Genomic DNA, 19,136 nt, shown 5'->3' on the forward strand with positions numbered 1-19,136 from the left:
TGTGTTTTGGATTTAGTGTGAGAATAATGTTGATAACACACTGATGTTTTAGTTGTTACTAAGCAGCTCTTATCCCAACTCAAGGATTTTTCAGTTTCCCATGCTCTGCCAGTGAGGAGGTGCACAAGAAGCTGGGAGGGACCCTGGCCAGGACAGCTGACCCGAACTAGCCAAAGGCATATTCCATACCATGGGACATCATGCTCAGCGTATAAAGTGGGGGGAGTTGGCCAGGAGGGGCTGATCGCTGCTCGGGGACTGGCTGGGCATCGGTCGGCAGGTGGTGAGCAATTGCATTGTGCACCACTTGTCTTTCTTGGGTTTTATTTCTCTCTCTTTTTGTTATCTCCCTTTTCATTACTATTATTACTGTTATAATTATGTTTTATTTTATTTCAATTATTAAACTGTTCTTATTTCAACACATGAGTTTTACTTTTTTTCCGATTCTCCTCCCCATCCCACCAGCAGGCAGGGGGGAAGGAGTGAGCAAGCGGCTACATGGTGCTTAGCTGCCGAGTAGGATTAGACCACAACACATCTGCCCATGGCAGGGGCGTTGGAACTAGATGATCTTTAAGGTCCCTTCCAACCCAAACCATTCTATGATTCTACAAAAGCAATCCATTAAGAAATACACTTACTTGGATGAACACGGTGAAATATATAACTACAAGAGTAGCTGTAATGAACAGGTTTTTTCTTGGGAAGAGATTCACTGGAAGCAAGAACGCAAGAGAGAAGCTGCTGGCTCCTCGAAGGCCGCTGTAGGAAATAATTAGTTGGTCTTTGAAGGTGAAGGGATAGGTTCGGAACTTGTTACTGATGTAGAAGAGAGCAAATACACCTAGGAAGGGAAAAAAGCACAAGTATTATTAATCAAGGGGAAAAGGAAAATATTTAAAGCAAAACAACATCTTGGCTCAGGCAGCTGTTGACAGACCTTTCTTTTCAATTTGGGGTTCTTGTGGCTTCTCTTTGACCAACTGCTGGATCTGTTTTGTGTCAAATAATCTCCTAGAAAAGACCATGGTTCCTAACTGCTTCAGGATTTAAATTCACTTATGCAGTTCAGAAGTGAGATTAGGGGAAAAGTTTTACTTTCTATATTTATGTTGCACAGTTCTTCTCCAAAGTGTTCTGGAGACAAGACAAACCACTGGATGAGTTTTTCCTGTGCCTTCCCTTGCAATGTTTCCTGCTTTCTGCACAGTATCTGCCCAAAGTGTTTGAACAGTGCTTTACCAACAAGTCCTGTGGACAGGTTCACTGAAAGGCAAAGAGTAATAGCATTTTAATTTTTAATCCTCTGGCTTATTGTGTCTCTAATTCTCTGTTTATTTCTCAAATTTCATTTTGCTCTTAATAAAAGTTAAAATTAATCAGACAGCCTGTGGCTGTGTAAGGGCTGCAGCTTTTCTTTATAGAGTACATTTAGCAATTTACTTGATTTACTTTTAATCTTCTTCATCTTCCATAAGAAACATGTATACTATGTTTTGTGTTGAAACTGTTAAATTACTGAAGTAAAAGCTGACAAATGCTGATAATTACTGGTGTTATTTTACACAGCTGTCACTGATAAACTCAGTGGATTAATGTAGGTAAGGCCAGTAGCAGCATCATGTTGTGTAGGTTGCTGGATACTGCTTAAAACCTTTTTTTGGCTGCTTATAACTATGCTAGACATCAGCTACTCAGACTGAAACTGTGTATGTGAGGTATCACCCTCAGGCCAATTCTCTTTATTTTATTCAAGCTTCAGAGAAAATGTTGTAATCATTTTTTCAAACAAATTTAGCGGAAAATATCTCAGCCTTCCTCAAGAAAGCTCTAGCACTCCCCTTGGTGTTTGAGAGAAGGATGGACATGTGGCAGCAAAACAGCTTTTGTATCAGGAGAGCACTTCTGTCTTGATTGGAAGGATATTCCAATACAGAATCCAAAAGTAAGGCTCTGAAAGTAAGGCTTTAAAAACTTAGAGGCCATGCTTGGTCCAGGATTAGTAAGAAAACATTTAATTACTTTCTTTTTGCTGTCAACCCACAAGAATCGTATCACCTCTACTGCTCAGAACTTGTGTCATCCCTATATAATAGAGCTGTTCAGATACTCATACTTGAACCTTCACAGGTTTCCCCTTTCCTCCTTTTCCGCTCATTTAAATGCCTTCCTTCAGGGCTGCCAGGCTTAAAAGTCAAAGGTCTTGAAATGTGTATGGGCTTTGAGGGTCAAGCCAACAGCTTCCTCCTCTGGTATTTCTTTTTTTTTTTTTTTGACTGAGGGATAAGCCACCTGAGAGATTTAAGAAATAGCACCTTAATCTCAGATGTTTGATGCCAACACTTAGCTGGTCCCAAACATTAGACTCAGAGTACTGTAGGCTGGAAAGACCTTTGGAGGTCATCCAACTCCCTACTCAAAGCAGAGCTAATCAGATCAGGTTGGTCAAAGCTCCAGTCAAGTCTTGAATGCCTTTAAGAATGGAGAGCTGGGCCACTGTTAAAATATTGGATCACCCTCATGTTAAGAAATGGGCTCCTACTGTCTAATCAGAATGTCCCATGTTCCAGCTTGTGTCTGTTGCCTCTTGTCCTATTGCTGTGCACGTCTGAGAATTATCTGGCTCCATCTCCTCTCTCTCTTCTGATCGGGTACTCGTAGAAAGTAAGAAGGTCTCTCCTGTGCCATTTCTTCCCCAGGCTGCATAGACCAGACCTCTCAGACTCTCCTTGTACGTCCAGTGTTCCAGCCTCTGATCAGGTTGGTGGCCTCTATTGCACTTGATCCAGAACCTCTATGTCCTTCCTATACTGGGGAGCCCAGCACTGGAGAGAGCACTCTGGAGCCAGCACACACTTCCACCAGTGCTGACAAGAGGGAAAGAAACACTTTGCTGGACTTGCTGGCTACACACTTGCTAATGTAGCCCAGGACACGGTTGACCTTTGTCACAAGGACATAATTCTGGCTTGTGTTCAACCTGTTGTCTACCAGGCCAGGTTCTTTTCTGCAGAGGTGCTTACTAGACTCCAAGCCTATGCATGGAGTTATTCCAACCCACATGTAAGTCCTTGCCTGTGCTCTTCCTGAACTTCAGGAGCTTTCTCTCAGCCCATTTCTCCAGCCTGTCCAGGTCCCTTTGAATGGAAGCCATCCAGAATATTGACTGCTCCCTGCAGTTTGGTGTCAGCCACAAACTTGCTCAGTGTGCACTCCATTCCATCCTCCAGGTCACTGATGAAGACATTAAAACAATATTGGTCTCTGTACTGAGCCCTGAGGGATGCCATTAGCCACAAGCTAGATGAGTATTTTCAGCCCAGCGGTCCAGCCAATTCCCTTCCCAGATGAACAACCACTTCAACTGGCCAAAGTCTGCTCTTTGAAGTCCAGGGTTGTAATTCTGCTGTTTGTCAGCTTGCTCACTCCTCTCAGAATCTTAGCATCCACGGTCTTATGGTCACTGCAATTAAGGCTCCCCTGAATCTTCACATCTTCATCCATTTCTTCCTTCTTTGTGAGTGGTAGAGAAGACAAAGCCTATTCTACAGCTGATTCATCAACCAGTCTCCAGCAACTATCACTTGCCTTTTCCTCTCAAGCCATTTTTGCCTTCCCCTTGAGGGCAGAGCTGGCCCTGATGAATCACCTGACAGGTCTTGTTCCTCCTCAGTACCATAGCAGGTGATGCTGGGCCAATGTCCAAGCTCAAGCCTGGCCTCTGTATGTAAAGGGAATATAGACAAGGGCTGAAGGCTGGAGGAGGTGGTGGCAGGTGCCCAACGTAGACTTCTGTCCCACAGGATGCTCCAGCAGGGCCTCCTTTAATTATAAATGAAGCATGGGGGAACTGACCTACTAACTTAGTTAGCCAAGGTACGTGCCTAAATTTCAGTGCTCAGATTATCTCCTCCAAGGCCACCTGATGGAATATTTGGATTTCTCATTTTCTTTAAAAATATAAACTACTCTGAAAAATCTTACTGAAATTCCAGAAGAATGTTATTAAGATGGCCAATTCAGGCACTCAGAAGTTTAAAAATGTCAGAAATAAGATTGCCTGCATAATTGTATTTTTGGCCTTTTCTTGTGGACTACTTTCAAAACATCTTTCATTACAAAAGTATCATTCACTCATATTTTTAACTAAATTGAAATGACACATATCAGTGGATAAGTAGGATGTGTTCCATAATTCATGACCTCTCCAGAGTAAATGCATTTGCCTTCTGTTGCAGCAGTTGTAACTCAACCTGGTACAGAATATTCACGTTCAAAAAAAGTATGGCATAATTCATGGGCAACAGGTCCAAACCAGACCCCTATATAGTGTAGGCAAGGAGTGTACCCTCTCACATCCCTAACACAGTGACTGTAGATGCTGAGGATGTAGGAGGTGAAGAGAGCTCAGAAAGTGGCGAGGCTTGCAAGCCTTTCCTAATTAGCATCTCCCACAGGCTCTGTTGAAGACACTGCCAGAGGGTTGGTCTGACCCAGTAGGTCATTCCCTTTTTTATGTCAGCTAGAATGTTTGGCTGGACGGTACTAGTAAATGAGGGAGAAGATGGCAACGTGTTGCCTCTCTGCTTCCACAGTTGCAGTAAATTCGCTAACAGGCACAAGAGCAGCTCATACAAGAATTCTGCCGGGACTGCTACTACCCACAGAACACAACCAGCCTTCTTATTGCTTCTCCTTTTTCAATGTTACTGTCAACCTATCCTGGACATTAGAAGCGGATGAGAAATTGTGTCCCACAGCTTGTGTGACATCGTCTGGAAACTGCCCTGCCCAAGCTGGAGGGATCCCAGTCTCGGAGATTAGGAAGTAGGAGACCTTTGCAGGAATGGCGAGACACTGTGTGTAGAAATGGAGTAATTTCAAACAGGCACTCTTTTCTAGCAGTTTAAAACTTCAGAGCTGACTTGTGAGGAGCACTAGTATGGCATGGTTGGCTTAGGTGTGGTATAAGGAAGGAAATAGAGTCCCTGTTCTGTTATGTAGCAGTGCTAATTTTCACCTTCCCTCTTTTTCAATGCCTCCGGCACTCCTGGCCCAGGACCTGTAGTGTTATGGCACCAGAAGCATGGTGATGTACATTATCTAATTAGTAAGTTAATTACAGTGTGCAATGAAATCATTATGAAGCCCACTTACCCAAGGGCATATAGTTAACTAAGATATAAGTGTCTGTATAGACATAATCATGGTAATATTTTAATTTTGCTTAAAATATTCCATTCTCACCTAATCATAAAGTCTGTGCTTGGAGACTGGCATTCAGATTTGTTTGGGGCTTTTTCCCTCTTTTTGTCCACGTGTAGATTTGTGAAATTAACTTGTCAGTAACATAAGCCTAGTAAATTCATTATTAAACTGGTTATGCCAGTCCGCACAGACTTTTCTAACATACCTTTGTACCAAAGGGTTTCTCTCAGAAGTGCAGAGAAGGTTGCCTGAAAAAGCCGACTTACTCAGTGTCCGCCAAATGAGGCAGAAGAGCAGAGTGAAGCAAATGAAGGCCCAGTTCCACTCGTGGTTTTTCCCCACCGTAGACACTCCCATGAACACAAAAATCAGGGTCTCGCTGACGCTGCTCAGCATCTTCATGAAATATTTTATTGTGGTATAGGAATTCTGGGAAACATTCTCCTCCACGTATTTTTTCATTGTCACCGCACATGCTGTCATCCTGTACCAGGCAAAACATCAGAGATCAGCCACGACCTGTTTTTCTTTTCATTTAAGAACAACCTCAGCCTTCATTACCTGCGCTCTCCATCACCAGCCTCTGACCTTCCTAATATCAAGAAGCATTTTATTTCTTCAGTAACATTAGCTATTTCATTAGATAGAAGAGCATGTGCATTCAGCTTTACAAATCCATTTTGCATACAGGAAAAAGGAAGCAAAGCAGTCAGCCTTCCCGACGAGGAAGTGAGGATATCACGTTCCAGTTCAAAGTCCATTTTATCCTGAATGCCTAACCTACAGCCACCAAGCACCAAATATTTGAGTCTCAAACAAAGGGCAGGTCGGTTTTGTACCAGCCTATGGACGGATCGGTTAGAGGGGGGCAACCTGCCTCTTAGTGATCTTCTTCTTTGAGGAGGTGGTGGTGGGAGAACATGGTGGTCAAGGCCAAAGCTCCTGAGGGCTCGCTGCCAGGGCCAGGGTAAGCTTCAGTGACTCCCCACCCACAGCAGAGAGAAATTCAGTTATCCTACAGAGGTGTCCTTCCCCCCTTTTAGTTACCCAGGGTGTGGGGAATGTGCCTAACGAAGCCAAGGGATGGTTTCCATCTCTTTGCTGTTAATGAAGACTAGAGCCTGCTTCAGAGGCATCAGCAGCCACCCAGCAGAGATGCTGGTAACAACCACAAGGAGCAGTAGTCTTTGAGCAGCCCTACTGAAGGGGCTTTCCTCTTCCCTGCTTCATTTTCCATGGCCATAGGTAATAGGTAGACAGAGTGCTATGCTAGTAACATATTCCATCTTCTGTCTAGTTTCTACTGATATTATTTTAGTCCTTGGGCGATTCTTGTGACGATATTTTTCCAAACTTGTGAATTCAGAGAATGCTGACTGTTCATTAAATAACCCTTCATCTAGTTTCTGCTCATTTAATTTCCACTGAAGAAATCTCAAGGGTATTCTCATGGAGCTGGGACATTTAGCGGGTCCAAGGACACTCTAAGACAAGACCATTAGGCATTAATGTTTAATACTGTTGATTTTCAGAGACACATGCATAATTGACTTTCATGATCCAAGTGAAAAATGAATGAATTCCTCAATAATTCAGAAAGGTGACAATAAGTTCCCATCCCTAAACCAAGCAATAATTTCCTTAATGAAGCAGTAAGAATAATAAATCCCAATTATATTAACATTCTTCTATTACTAATAATTTCAGCACTCTAATGAAAATAAGAAGCAAAAGAAACAAAGAGCTATGTAGCATAGTGTAATGAATAGGCAAGGAAGCAGCATTTTGGGCAGCGCAGGTAAGAAAGGGTCCATACTGTATTAGTGCTCACTACATAGTAGGTCTAACCCTGCTCAACTAAAGTCACCAGTGACCTCAATCAGAACAATTGTGTTGGATGTGCAAAACATTGTACAAGACGTGTCTGCTTTGTCTAATTGCTCAGAAAAACATTTCTCCTTATTTAATATGGTTAAATATTCAGATATTGCTTCCCAGGGCCATCCTGCAAAGGTTTTTTTTACAAACCCAGTTCTACTCTGAAGCTGAACAAATCGGGGTTGTTCAGCCTGGAGAAGAGAAGGTCCAGGGAGACCTTATTGCGGCTTTTCAATACATAAAGGGCATTTATAAGAAAGATGGAGATAAACTTTTTAGTAGTGCCTCATGCAATAGGACAGGTGGTAATGGTTGTGAACTAAAAGAGGATAGATTTAGACTAGATATAGGGAAGAAATTTTTTACAAGGAGGGTAGTGAAACACTGGAACAGGTTGCCCAGAGGGGTTGTAGATGCCCCATCCCTGGAAACATTCAAAGTCAGGCTGGACAGGGCTCTGAGCAACCTGATCAAGTTGAAGATGTCCCTGCTCGTTGCAGAGGGGTTGGACTAGATGACCTTTAAAAGTCCCTTCCAGCCCAAACTATTCTATGACTCTATGATTCTATGAAATCAGGGTTTGACAAGCGGAGGTGAGTAAATGCACCTGTCTGGACATCAACAGCCACACGGTTGTATTTGTTAGGTTTAAACTGGTTTGCCCTCAATAAAGGGAACTCCCTTCTGCAGCACCAGAGCCCACAAGACCCAGCACGCAAGCTCAGCCCCAACAGAGGCCATGCAAGGCTGCTGCCTCCCACCAGCTGGGCACTGAGCCTGCAGCAGCCAGCAGCACTAGCTGGAGCATTTACCACAATCAGGTTCCCATTTTTTTCCACTATACCCTGCTGAGGGGCTGTTTGGTGTGGTTTCTTTGAAATTCACTTACCAGCAGTTTTCTCGTAAAGTCTCTCACTCTCACCCTTATTCCTTCCTTTCTCTTCTGACCCCTTTCCTGCCGCTGTCCTCTTTCCTTCCCACAATACTCACCCTCTCCGCATTTACTGCGGTCGATAGACCTGCCAGCTTTCTCTCTGCAGTGGGCACCCATGCCGTCACAGCACTTTAAGGAAGCAGTCCCCAGCATTACAGCAGTATCAAGCTATCCTGGTCGCATCAAAATATGACTGTCAATATCCACATACATAAGTATATGTATGCATATGTGCTTGATGCCTGGTTTTGCCCAGTTCAGTTCCAGTGATGCTGTTCAAATGTAATGTAATTCCAGTAAATTATGTTAAAGCTGATGTTCACAGCTGTATACAAAAGCAAGAACTCAGATGTCCTTTATTCTGTTTTCCATACTCATTACTTTTAATCTCTCTTGTAATTGCATAGTGATGATGCTTAGAAGTAAAGACAGTTACACTGATCTATTATCAAATCATTCTCTCATTCTGCTGATCTTACCAGAGGTAGCAGCCAGATGGAGGCAGCACTAGTCATCTTACCCACAGCTTGCAGTATCTTTTCCAACCAGCAAAAATCTAAAAAAATTTCAGAGCAGATACGCACTCCTCAGTAGTACATCTATGTCTATGATGACTATGGATTTGCTTTTCCGAGTTACCACTGCATTTTACAGATCCCTTAAAAGCCATCCACTGCAGATCTCTAGGCCAGAAACTGAAAATGCATGTATTGTACCAACCTCAAACAAACCACCTCCTCAAAACAATGTCGCTTCCCTCGAGAGGGCATCCAAAAAGCCAAAAGGGATACTCACGCCAAAATGCCTGAGATGTAAAGGGTTTCAGCGGACAAGTAAGACAGGTAGCTGAACATGAAGACCAGCAGGGGTTCGATAGCGGAAACGTTGTGGGTGAATCGAGTCATGAGTGCCGAAACGAATCCAAAGACGATGCCAAACAACACGCCACCCAGCCCCACCACGAAGAAGCGAGCGAAGCCAGCAAAGACATCGACAGATTCAATTTCTTCGTACCGGTGCATCTGGGTGAAGGCGATGAAGATGTTATATAAAACCTATGTGTGAAAATAAGGAGACAGCAGTCAGGCATCTTTCTGAACCTGGCAGGCTTACTCATTTCATGGGGGGGTGTGTGTGTGTGTGTGTATATATATATATATATGCCTAAAATTCCTTTAGACAGCTCAGCAAAATAACAGTTGAAATCTCAGCTGGTTCTTAACAAGTCCCAGAATTAAGGTTCTGTTAAATGTCCTGAAAAAATAGCAAAAAAAAAAAAAGGGGGGGTAAATGGTTACATAATAACAGTAAAACCCTGGGGGATCAGATGCAATTGAAGTAACTGAAAAACACCCATGCTTTTTTGATTTCTGAAGGTAAACTTAATTATTGATCTTTGTAGCAGATGTTGAAAGCCCAGCTGAGTATCTTACCAACCCCAGGCCCTCCCTTCCATGTTCTCCTTCTGAGTCAGGATGGGGCAGGGCAGCGACTAAGAATCACAGTTTTGATTTAAAACCCATTTAGGTTGTGTGTATGATCATTAGGCTGGACACACTTCATTAGATGGACTCTGGAATGTTCAATGTTTTTCAATACCACTTGACATAAACATCATGAAACATCACTGGGAATGGGAAAGGAAGAAGGGAAGGGGAAGGGAAGGGGAAGGGAAGGGGAAGGGAAGGGAAGGGAAGGGAAGGGAAAGGAAAATGGTAGCCTCGGTTTCATATTGTCTCTCGCTAGATAAATACAGCCTCTCTATCCTTACATGTTTTGGGTTTGATGCCACTTAACCTGCCTCCCAGGAACTCTGTGTCAATCTCAAAGTGGAAGACAAAAGTTGTAGCTTTATAAATGGCCTAAAGATCCTTCACACATATATTTTGACTAGAAAGCTTGGAATGACAAAAATAAAAAGAAAACAGTGTCAGATTAGAAGAAAGATTGAATTTGCTACATTATATAATTTGGTCTGTAAAGGTAGTTTCATTTAGTTCAGAGCAGATAAGTTTACTATACTTCTATTATCAATAACATCTTTTCTGCAGAAATTCATGATGAAAAATCTTCAGTATATTCTACTTTCATTCATCTTTTAGAAACTAATAGAAAGTTTCCACAGTAATGAGTGGTGTAGTAATAAAAAGGTCTTAGAGGTTGCTGACAGTCGGTTAACATTAAGTCCTGTCAGATCTGTTTACAGGCAGTGTGTGACACATGAAAGTCACCTTTAAGTTTTCAAGAGAATTTGGGGAACATCTAAAGCCACCAGCTCTCCAAAGCTGTTGCACCAAAGCATTAGTTCAAAAATGCAAAATGGACCAAAATCATTTGCCTTATCTAGTTTTATTTGGTCTTTCTTCTTCATAGTTAATTCCAGAAGGCTATTAAGAAGATTAAAGTAGATATTTGCAGGTAGAAGAGTCAAGCTCATTAGGATAATAATTATTCCCCAGCTACTATCTAATCTTAAATTGCTGCTGGGAACATATGACCTTGAGCTGTCACACAGCCTGTTCTCCAGGAGGCTCATTGCTAATATTTCTGTGGGACAGGCAAAACACAACAAAATGTTTCATGTGAGAAAATACCCAGAGGTGCCTTTTCCTAATAACCATGTATGAAATTAGGCTCTTCAGTGGCTGATAAGGAAAAGAGGCTTCATGTCTCCACAGTAAAGAAACCTTACTGTACTTACCATATAGCTTTTCATTACAAAGCCTGTTTTGTTGCTGTTCCCCCCTTCTTGCAGACTTCACCCTCTTCCTAAGACTTGTGATTCTTTATAAGTGATACCAAGGCATGAATCTATGCTGACATGAATAAAGCAAATTATTCTCAGCAAATGACTTGGTAAGTTTTTCTCTCTTTTTCTAGTTCCTAAACTGTCTATATGATATAACTGAATTGGCATTACAATGGAAATTATGGAAATATGACATAATTTCCATTTCTTTGCAACATGCTTTGTGGGAGTAAACTGTTCTGTACAACATCCTGCACCGCGTCATACAAGTAAGGCTCCATGTAACGTTGCAGTGTTTATGCCAGTAAATGAAATACTTTAATTCTTTGTATGGTATAAAACCTGAATCAGCTTAGGGTGCCCTTCTCCACTCAAAAAGAAGGGATGGATTGATAGTTGGCCTCATTTAACAACTCTGAGAAAGTTGTGCTTTGGGGTTTTTTTGGGGGGCGTTACCGTGTGGTGGTGTACCACTGGCTGGCTGTTAGAGCCAGGGAGAGGAAGAGAGAGCGTGACACTGCTCACCACAGGGTCCTCCCCGCGGACGGGTCCCTGCTCCGGCTGTCGAGATGGTACAAACATTGCACGTACCATCCACATCAGAAGCGTTGGAAAAAAGAATTTCAGGTGACTGCCTTAACCACCAACACAGGCAGCCCTGATGATAACTCTTTCTTTCCACCCTGGTAACTCTTTCTGACCACATGCATTTAATTTTACTCTAAACAGAGTGGGTCAACTTCAACAGCAGGAGCAGAGAATATCTCCATCCTCCTTCCTAGCGCCCATACATCCCAGAGAGGTAAATTCAAATCCCCACAAATAAAGAAATCAATTTTACTTGGGCCTCCATCATGCAGTAGGTTTCTTTTAACTGCTCTGCTACCGCATACAAAGAAGAGAGGACACCACTAGAGAAAGTAGTCACTGCCACTCCAATTTGAGTACAGCGTGATGTATAGGTGTTCTCAGTGTTTCTAAAATCAAGCCTCAGAGTTGAAGGAGTCCGGGGAAATATTCTGTTTCCTGAGGTACACAGGTGCTCAGCTCCTGTTGAGACAAAAATGGTCTGTGTATATGCAGGAGCAGAGCTTCAGATGCCTGAAATCCTTTGCAGCAAAATCAGGATCCTCCACCTCTGTTCAAGTTTGAAATCTGCACTGAGTTTACCAACATCACTGTTTTGAACAGGGCTTTGAAACTCCCCTAATGTATGATACTTGTTAGGACCAGTCCTGTTGCTGTCTGCGCTATTCAAATACTAACAGTCTACTCAGAAGCAATTGGGAAAAGGAGCAATTAACAGGACCTGGAGCCTTCTTGTTCCATCCATGGACATGGCCTGGCTGAGGAGAATGGGAAAAGGTACAAATGGGTAAAAAGGGTAAATTATCCACTTTTGACCCAGTCCCTTAAGTCAAAGGCACACCTCCTAAATCATCATTTTAATTCCACAGTCTATTATTTTGCAATTTTTTTATACCAGGATATTGAACTAAATATAGGAGAGGGAGCTATTGTTGCCTCAAATGTAATACACAAGTTCAGCAAAATTCATACCAGTTTTTCCTGCTGGGGAAAAAAATGTTCAAGCTGTTAAGCAGACTGGAGAGAACCAGGATATTTGTATTTAAACAATCAAAAAATATGTATGCTTAATATATCTTGGTGATATTATCTTTTTAAACACAGAAAGTTAACTCAAAGGAAACTGTTAAGAGAGAAACAGGGAGGAAATGGTAAGATAAGACACCTGAGATAAACACTTTTAAAGCCTTTAAAAAAGCAAGTGGGGTATCGCAGAGGAGAAAGCCACCCATTGGGCTCCATCCAGGTGACAAATACTTCAGTCTTCTCAAACATGAAGCCAGGTAGAGATTTTCAAAATTTGAATGCCCAGATAGTGGATGAGAGGTGGGCGATGCAGAAATGCATCAGCAGGAGCTGACAAACTGATTGCAAAGATGAGGGTGCCTGGGGCAAAGGGAGCTCACAGCCATGTAGCCGATATTCCCCATGTACAGCCCTTTCTTCTTTTTTCCTAACACACCTAGTGCTGCTGAGAAGTGCCTAAATACCAGGTTTTTAAAGGCTTTCTCTCACCCCACATTTATGCTGTAACAGGATCCTGACTGAAAGCTCAGGTACATACCACCATGAGTTGGACCCACATCATAAATAGCAGCTGGGAACAAAGGGAAGGCAAAGTAAAGAGCCAGTCAAAAAAAAAGATGAAACAAGCTCTTCCAGAGTGAGGAAGAGGTATTATTTTTTGAGGTCTACACTAGAAGGAACCAAAAAGACAAGTGGAAGTGATAGATGCATTGCGGATTCTTTTGTTACAACTATAACACATAAGCAGTTTACATGTAAAGTTAAGTAACATTTGTCCCTTAGTTCTACATCAGCCCTACATCTCTGATTCACCAAGAAGGATTTGTGATCAATAGGCTGTGGCTGCAAGAAATTACTTCATTCCTTTTCCTTTTCACATTACTCATAAACTGCACTTCTCCCATGAAGCCCTTCAGCAATGAACTCTGTACAGATTTTACAAGTCCAGGTTGTGCCGTACCTCATATATAACAGTATCTGAATAGTTTTTATGTGTTTTAGATTCCTGTGATTTAAATTCTGTAAAGATCTTATCTAGCAAAACTCCTTAACTTGCAGTTAACTTGCAGCACATGAGCACTCCTGTTGGTTTCTGAGCAAAGAATTTCCTGCTTGAAATTTCTTCCCTGAAAAACATGCGTGTTCTAAGTGTTTTTTTCAATTGTGGTTCATAGCTAGAACTTCAGGTTGCTCCAAGTTTTAGTAAAACTAATGAGAAAGGGGGAAAAGTATTAGCAAAAGGAGCTCTGTAAAAACATGCTTTTCCTATTTAAACAAAACAAAACAAAACCAAACCACAAAAAAACAAATGAAATCTCTTTTATTGCAGAAGCATTGTCTCTAGATGCTTGAGATAAGACAGCCAAGAAAGGTGAACATTCGTCAGATGTCAATTTTTTTACTGATATAAACAAGTTATGCAAACTTATTAGTGGCTTTTGGAATTCCTGTCTAAGGTCTCTGGGAAACTTTGTAGAAGCCTTCAATCTTTAAGCAGTACAATTTTCTATTTATTTGCTTGCACGATGTCAAGAACGTTCCTAGGACCTACACTGAGCCTACCAGCAGAATCAGCTGTAGCTTGTCCATTCACTTCAGTGAATGCAAGAGCAAGATGTGATGTCTGTTGTGTATGTGTATGCTTCCCTGTTCCAGCAGCTCTAAAACAACACGTTTATGAAAGAGTTAATATAAGATGTAATCTTTAGATACGTTAAATTACTTGTGTGTAATGGAGTGGAGTATTCATAAAATAATGTATCTAGGATCTCCTTGTCCTTTGCCCAATAACCCTACAAGCCACAAGAGATTAAAGAGGGGAAAACAAGGAGTGGAAAGAAACTCACCACAGTTATGCCATCATTTAGCAATGATTCTCCAAAGATCATCATGTAAAGCTGCTCATTAACGGAGGCTTCTTCAAAAACTACCAGGGCTGCCACAGGATCCACAGCTGAAATCATGCTGCCAAAAAGCAGGTTCTGCAGCAGGTCCAGGTCGGTCAGACTGAAGGCTTCGATCTGGCAAACTCCGTAGAGGGAGAGCCCAATCCCAAATGAGTTTACCAGAGATCCCAGCACAGACCACCACAGGATGGACCCAAAGTTTTCAAAAAATGGGCGAGTTGGCATGAAATAGCCCTCCTCCAGGATGATGGGTGGAAGGAGATACAGGAAGTAAATACTTGTGTTCATCACTGGTGGAGATTTGTGATCAGAAGCAAAGATGATCGCTCCTACTAGTGCTCCAATGGCAATCAGGATGCAGCTTTCAGGCATGAGTCTTGGTAAGCGGTGATAGAGATGGAAACCTTGAATAAAACATTAAGGGTATTATTCAAGTTTAAATTAACCTGATACCAGACAGATGTTTTGCCTGCCTTTGAATACTTTGTCTTCAGGGAGTCAGGTTTTGTTCTTAGGATTATGAATGTAAAAACAGGCAGTACTGTTCCCTTCAAAATTAAACATTCCCAGACTTGTGTCACTAAAGCAGGGGAAGAGTTTGGCCATGAATCTCTTCTTTTTCCGCTCCCCAGCTCTCGATTTCTAAGCAAGCGTGCCTGAGTCTAAGCTCCACTTCTAGGAATGCAGAAACCGCTTTGAAAAGGTACTCTGCAATTTGGAAAGAAAACACTCTTCAAGAATCCTTGCTGCCCAACCGCTACTGCCAAACCTCCGACACACAGTCTTGTCCTTCCATCTCAAAGTGAGCAAAATCCCTGGCTGCAGGTTGGAAGGCAGCTGCTGAGGAGGGTCCCTGGCTGCAGAGCTCCCACTGGATTTGGGCTGACCAGGAACCTGGAGAAGCCCAAGGGAGCAGGGAGCAGCTCAGATGCCACGGTCTGCTCAGCTCCCTCCACTTCCAGCACTCCCGTGAAGCATTGCGTGGACTCCAGGTGATCCACAGACAGCGGGAGTGAGCACTCATGAACAACAAAATATCCAAAGCAGCAGGAATCAAGCCACAGTAACGTAAGGCTTTGCACAAGCCGATTAACCTAATTTTTCTGGGAAAACTGCTGTTCCGACATAAGGCAAACAGTATTTTGTAAAGAACCTTACGAGCTAGTTTACTGAAACAAAACCAGTGATTTCAGCAGAGCTGATCAAATATCTGAGAAAATAATGCGTCCTAAGGGATTTTTTTTCCACACTGGAATAAAGGTTGCGTCTAGACTAGCAAATTAAGCAGGCCAAAGATTTTTCCAAGCAGAAAGGTTCAACTTGCATCCATACAGCCAAATTCTCTTCCCTACCCCAGCAAGAAGCGGTCACATCCAAACTGCCTGTGGGAACCGATCCTGGCCCCCAGCCTGCCCGGGCACTGCCTGGGCGAAGGCTTGTCGACGTCGGCCAGAGCTGAGAAGGAGGACACCAACACCGGTGTGGTACGGACAGTCACACGCAGCTTCCTCACCGGGGGCTCGTTAGTTTACAAACATAGAGGTAGCCAAGCTCTTTTACAGAGGGACAGCTACGCTTACCGTATAAATGTTATATACTTCTTCCCATTTAACAAACACGAATACTGATACCAATACTGAGATAATGCCTAGCTCGTTTAGTCGCTATACCAGGAACTGTGTAATCATGTTGCGAATGAGAGGTGCCTCTACTAAAAAATGTAAGGAATTTTTCAGGATTTACAAGAATGAGAATGTGGCAGACTAAGAAACCTATAAATCCATTGGCTGTGTCTCCATGCCCGAAGCTAGGTAAACCTTCATCCCATAACTCTAGAAGCTAATGTCATGACTGCATTTCTGTGAACCTCGGATTATCACTGTTCAAAAGTAAAGGAAAAGAAAAATATTTTTATGAATTTTTAAATAATTTATTTAGGACACTATTTGTTTTTATCAAAAAGTATGTTAAGATCATAACTCTACTCATCTCCTTTTTTAGTGAAAAAAAAAAAAATGTTCAAGTCTTCCATCAGTTTTACAGAATAAGGGGATTGTTTTGCCTTTCAAGACCTCAGGAATGTTTCCCACCCTGAAATCTTGAAACCCAGAAAGATAATACCTGAATAAAACACTTAGCATTTTTAACAGTTTGGAAAACTTCTTCCCTGGGTAACCAGATTATTCAGACTAACTCTTTCTTCCAAGTAGGTTGGAAGTCAGCAGGTCCACACTTTTCATCAAAAATAATATTATTTGAAAACTCCCAGCTAAGGAACAGGTCTGCTTGGGAGGCATTACACAGTTCTTCTAAAGTATATATATTTCAAAACAAGAATATTGAGTAGATGAGCCATATGGCAAGTTGTGTGCTTTTATGGATGATGAATAAAGGAATTGATCAATATGCTCAGTGCTAATACACTCTGCTGATGCCCTAACAACAAACTTGATTTCTGAAAATTTCTATTATTATTCTAGCAGTAAAGACATTTGTTTATAGGAATTGGATTGAGATCATCAGCTATTATGAAACTGGCAAATCATGGTCAGTGGTAATGATTTTTGTCAATTGCATGACTATGACATGAAAAATGTTTATCTTCAGGCCACCTCCAGAAAATCATCAGTCACACCTACCAGCCTGTTCTATAGTAATGTTTGAAAATCCTATGGAAAGATCAAAAGGACAGGGAGCTCACATGTGTGCAGCTCTTCACATTATTACCATCTTCTTCATTTATTTGATATTGCTGCATTATTCTAAATGGTCAAAATAATTTGAGCCCAGCCATACAAAAGTGTAAGACACACAGCGAGGCATTTTTGCTATGTTAATTGCAGTCCCTACTTCTCCATGAGTTGCCTTTCTTCATTCAGATACCTACATGGAGCTCTAATAGAAGCTAGATGTATTGGTATGTATTCCAAAGGCACTTACCCTACATCTCTGATGACCTACACCCTCTTAGACTCTGGGTCTCTCTCCCCTGGTATTAATTTCTGAGCAACTTCAAACAGCAAACATGTAAACCAAAGACTCTTAGGGAAATGTTTCCCATTATTTGCACAAAGGAAGAACTCTTCCCACTTTTCTCCCCCAAATTCAATACACTTGAAGTCTCAGTCTGGTGTTACTGATTTCTACAGCTGTAGCAGGTTGTAAATTCTGATATCTTGTGATGTTTAAAGACTAGAAAAAGGGATGGACAGCACTGTTTTAGGGGATTGCCGTTGCTACTCACTAGCATAGACAACCCAAGAGACCTGAGCGTTAGAGCTCCTATATTTATTTAAGCAAGCTGGAAGCATTCAGAGGTGGCATTTTGTCATTGTCATGGTAATGAACACACCTGGTTTTTGAGGACAGAAGCTTTAAAAACGATCCCAGCTACAAAAATGCATGGAAGATACTTGGTTACATGATACGTTTTTAACTTCTTGTTGAGGTAGGAGGACCCAAGATCCCATTTTCTACTTACCTATTTTTGCAAGAGAGGCAAGGAGGATCCAAAGAGTAACTTCATAGGGAATTTGCACATAGTCATAGTCCACTGTGAAAACATGTAGCCTCATATCTTGTGAAGAGCCAACAGCATCCCCGTGATCAGGTTCATAGTGAGGCAAGAAACTCTTGCTCAGGTTGGGGTCATCCACATAAGCAGCAGCAGAACAGCATACCAGACTCGACAGCGACAGCAACCAGTTCAAAAGCTTTGCACGTGCGAGCGCGGCAGAGCCCATGTCTGGGGCTGTGACTATTTTATTACAGATATAGCATATAGTGGGTGCATGAAGGTATGCAACACTCACTCCTGTTGATTCGTGCTGCTCATAGCCACTTCTTCCTCAGGGCTGCTTCATTTGCCTATTAGAGGTCATTTTGCAAGCCCTAATGTGCCTGTCCTGTTCCTTGCGTTACAGACAGACCTGGAGTTTGTATGAAGATACCAGTTCTGCAGGTTCCTCCGACCCAGATAAACCTTGGCCACAGCATCACCCTGTTAGGGAATAAAAAGCCCTTTCCAACTACATTCTTTATGCAGCCGCTCTGATTTTTTTCCCACTGTCAAAAAAAAAAAAAAAAGGAAAAAAAAAAAAAGCTGCAATGCACACCATCCAGGCACGAGTAAGTAGCATCAGGTGGGAGAGCCGGTGGCAGCGTGGGCAGGCAGGAGAGCTTGGTCCATGCCTTCCTCTCCTGCCCTCACTCCCCGTCTGCTTCCCCAGTGCAAACTGGCACCTGAGGTACCACACTTGGCACTGCTCACTGGTCCTGTCTCACCTGGTAACCAAACTACTCGGTGTGTAAATAAATGGGCTTTGCAGGGCTTCCAGTAGGGACATCTGGTGGAGGAGCACGCTAATTACGTTCTCATTAAGAGACGTGTTCTCCCTATTAAATGCAGGAATGTAACCTAGCACATTAACAGAAAGAGGAAGGGCTGAGTCACATCACGTACCTAAAACTGGATCTTGAGTTATCTTGTATTGGACATTTGTTTTACTCATGCCAGGAAGGCATTTACTGGACAACCGCATTATCTTCCTCCAACACAGCATTCACTCTCATGGAACGTTTTTTTAAATGGTCAGCCTCTTCTCCACAAAAACACCATGTTTATTGTTAGGATAACAAAGTGTGCAAACATAGTAGTGTTGATTAGAAGCTGCTAAAGCCTGTCTTATGCACATTAGAAGTGAGTAAATTTAATTTACTGACAAATTATTCAAATTGCCCACTGATTTGGTTGTGTTGGCAAACAGTGCAGACTAGTGAGAACAGAGATGTACCCCCAAACAACTAGTGCTGAGGACCCCACATCCATACTTCATGTGTTTGG

At 42.2% G+C, this 19,136-nt stretch overlaps 1 protein-coding gene across 1 annotated transcript in view; it reads right to left on the reverse strand.

Moving 5' to 3' along the window:
- Positions 1-18,036, reverse strand: part of SLC9A4 (solute carrier family 9, subfamily A (NHE4, cation proton antiporter 4), member 4) — a 35,793-nt gene extending 17,757 nt beyond the window's left edge. Inside the window, exons 1-5 of the mRNA XM_010575804.1 lie at positions 17,775-18,036; positions 14,234-14,697; positions 8,819-9,078; positions 5,478-5,695; positions 645-847 (exon numbers count right to left, since the gene is read on the reverse strand). Coding sequence (XP_010574106.1) covers positions 645-847; positions 5,478-5,695; positions 8,819-9,078; positions 14,234-14,697; positions 17,775-18,036 — 1,407 coding nt within the window. The remainder of the gene's footprint in view (positions 1-644; positions 848-5,477; positions 5,696-8,818; positions 9,079-14,233; positions 14,698-17,774) is intronic.
- Positions 18,037-19,136: the final 1,100 nt, after the last annotated feature.

The sequence above is a fragment of the Haliaeetus leucocephalus genome, unplaced genomic scaffold (genome assembly GCF_000737465.1).
Source record: "Haliaeetus leucocephalus isolate CR32 unplaced genomic scaffold, Haliaeetus_leucocephalus-4.0 Scaffold495, whole genome shotgun sequence".
Classification (NCBI taxonomy): Eukaryota; Metazoa; Chordata; class Aves; order Accipitriformes; family Accipitridae; genus Haliaeetus; species Haliaeetus leucocephalus.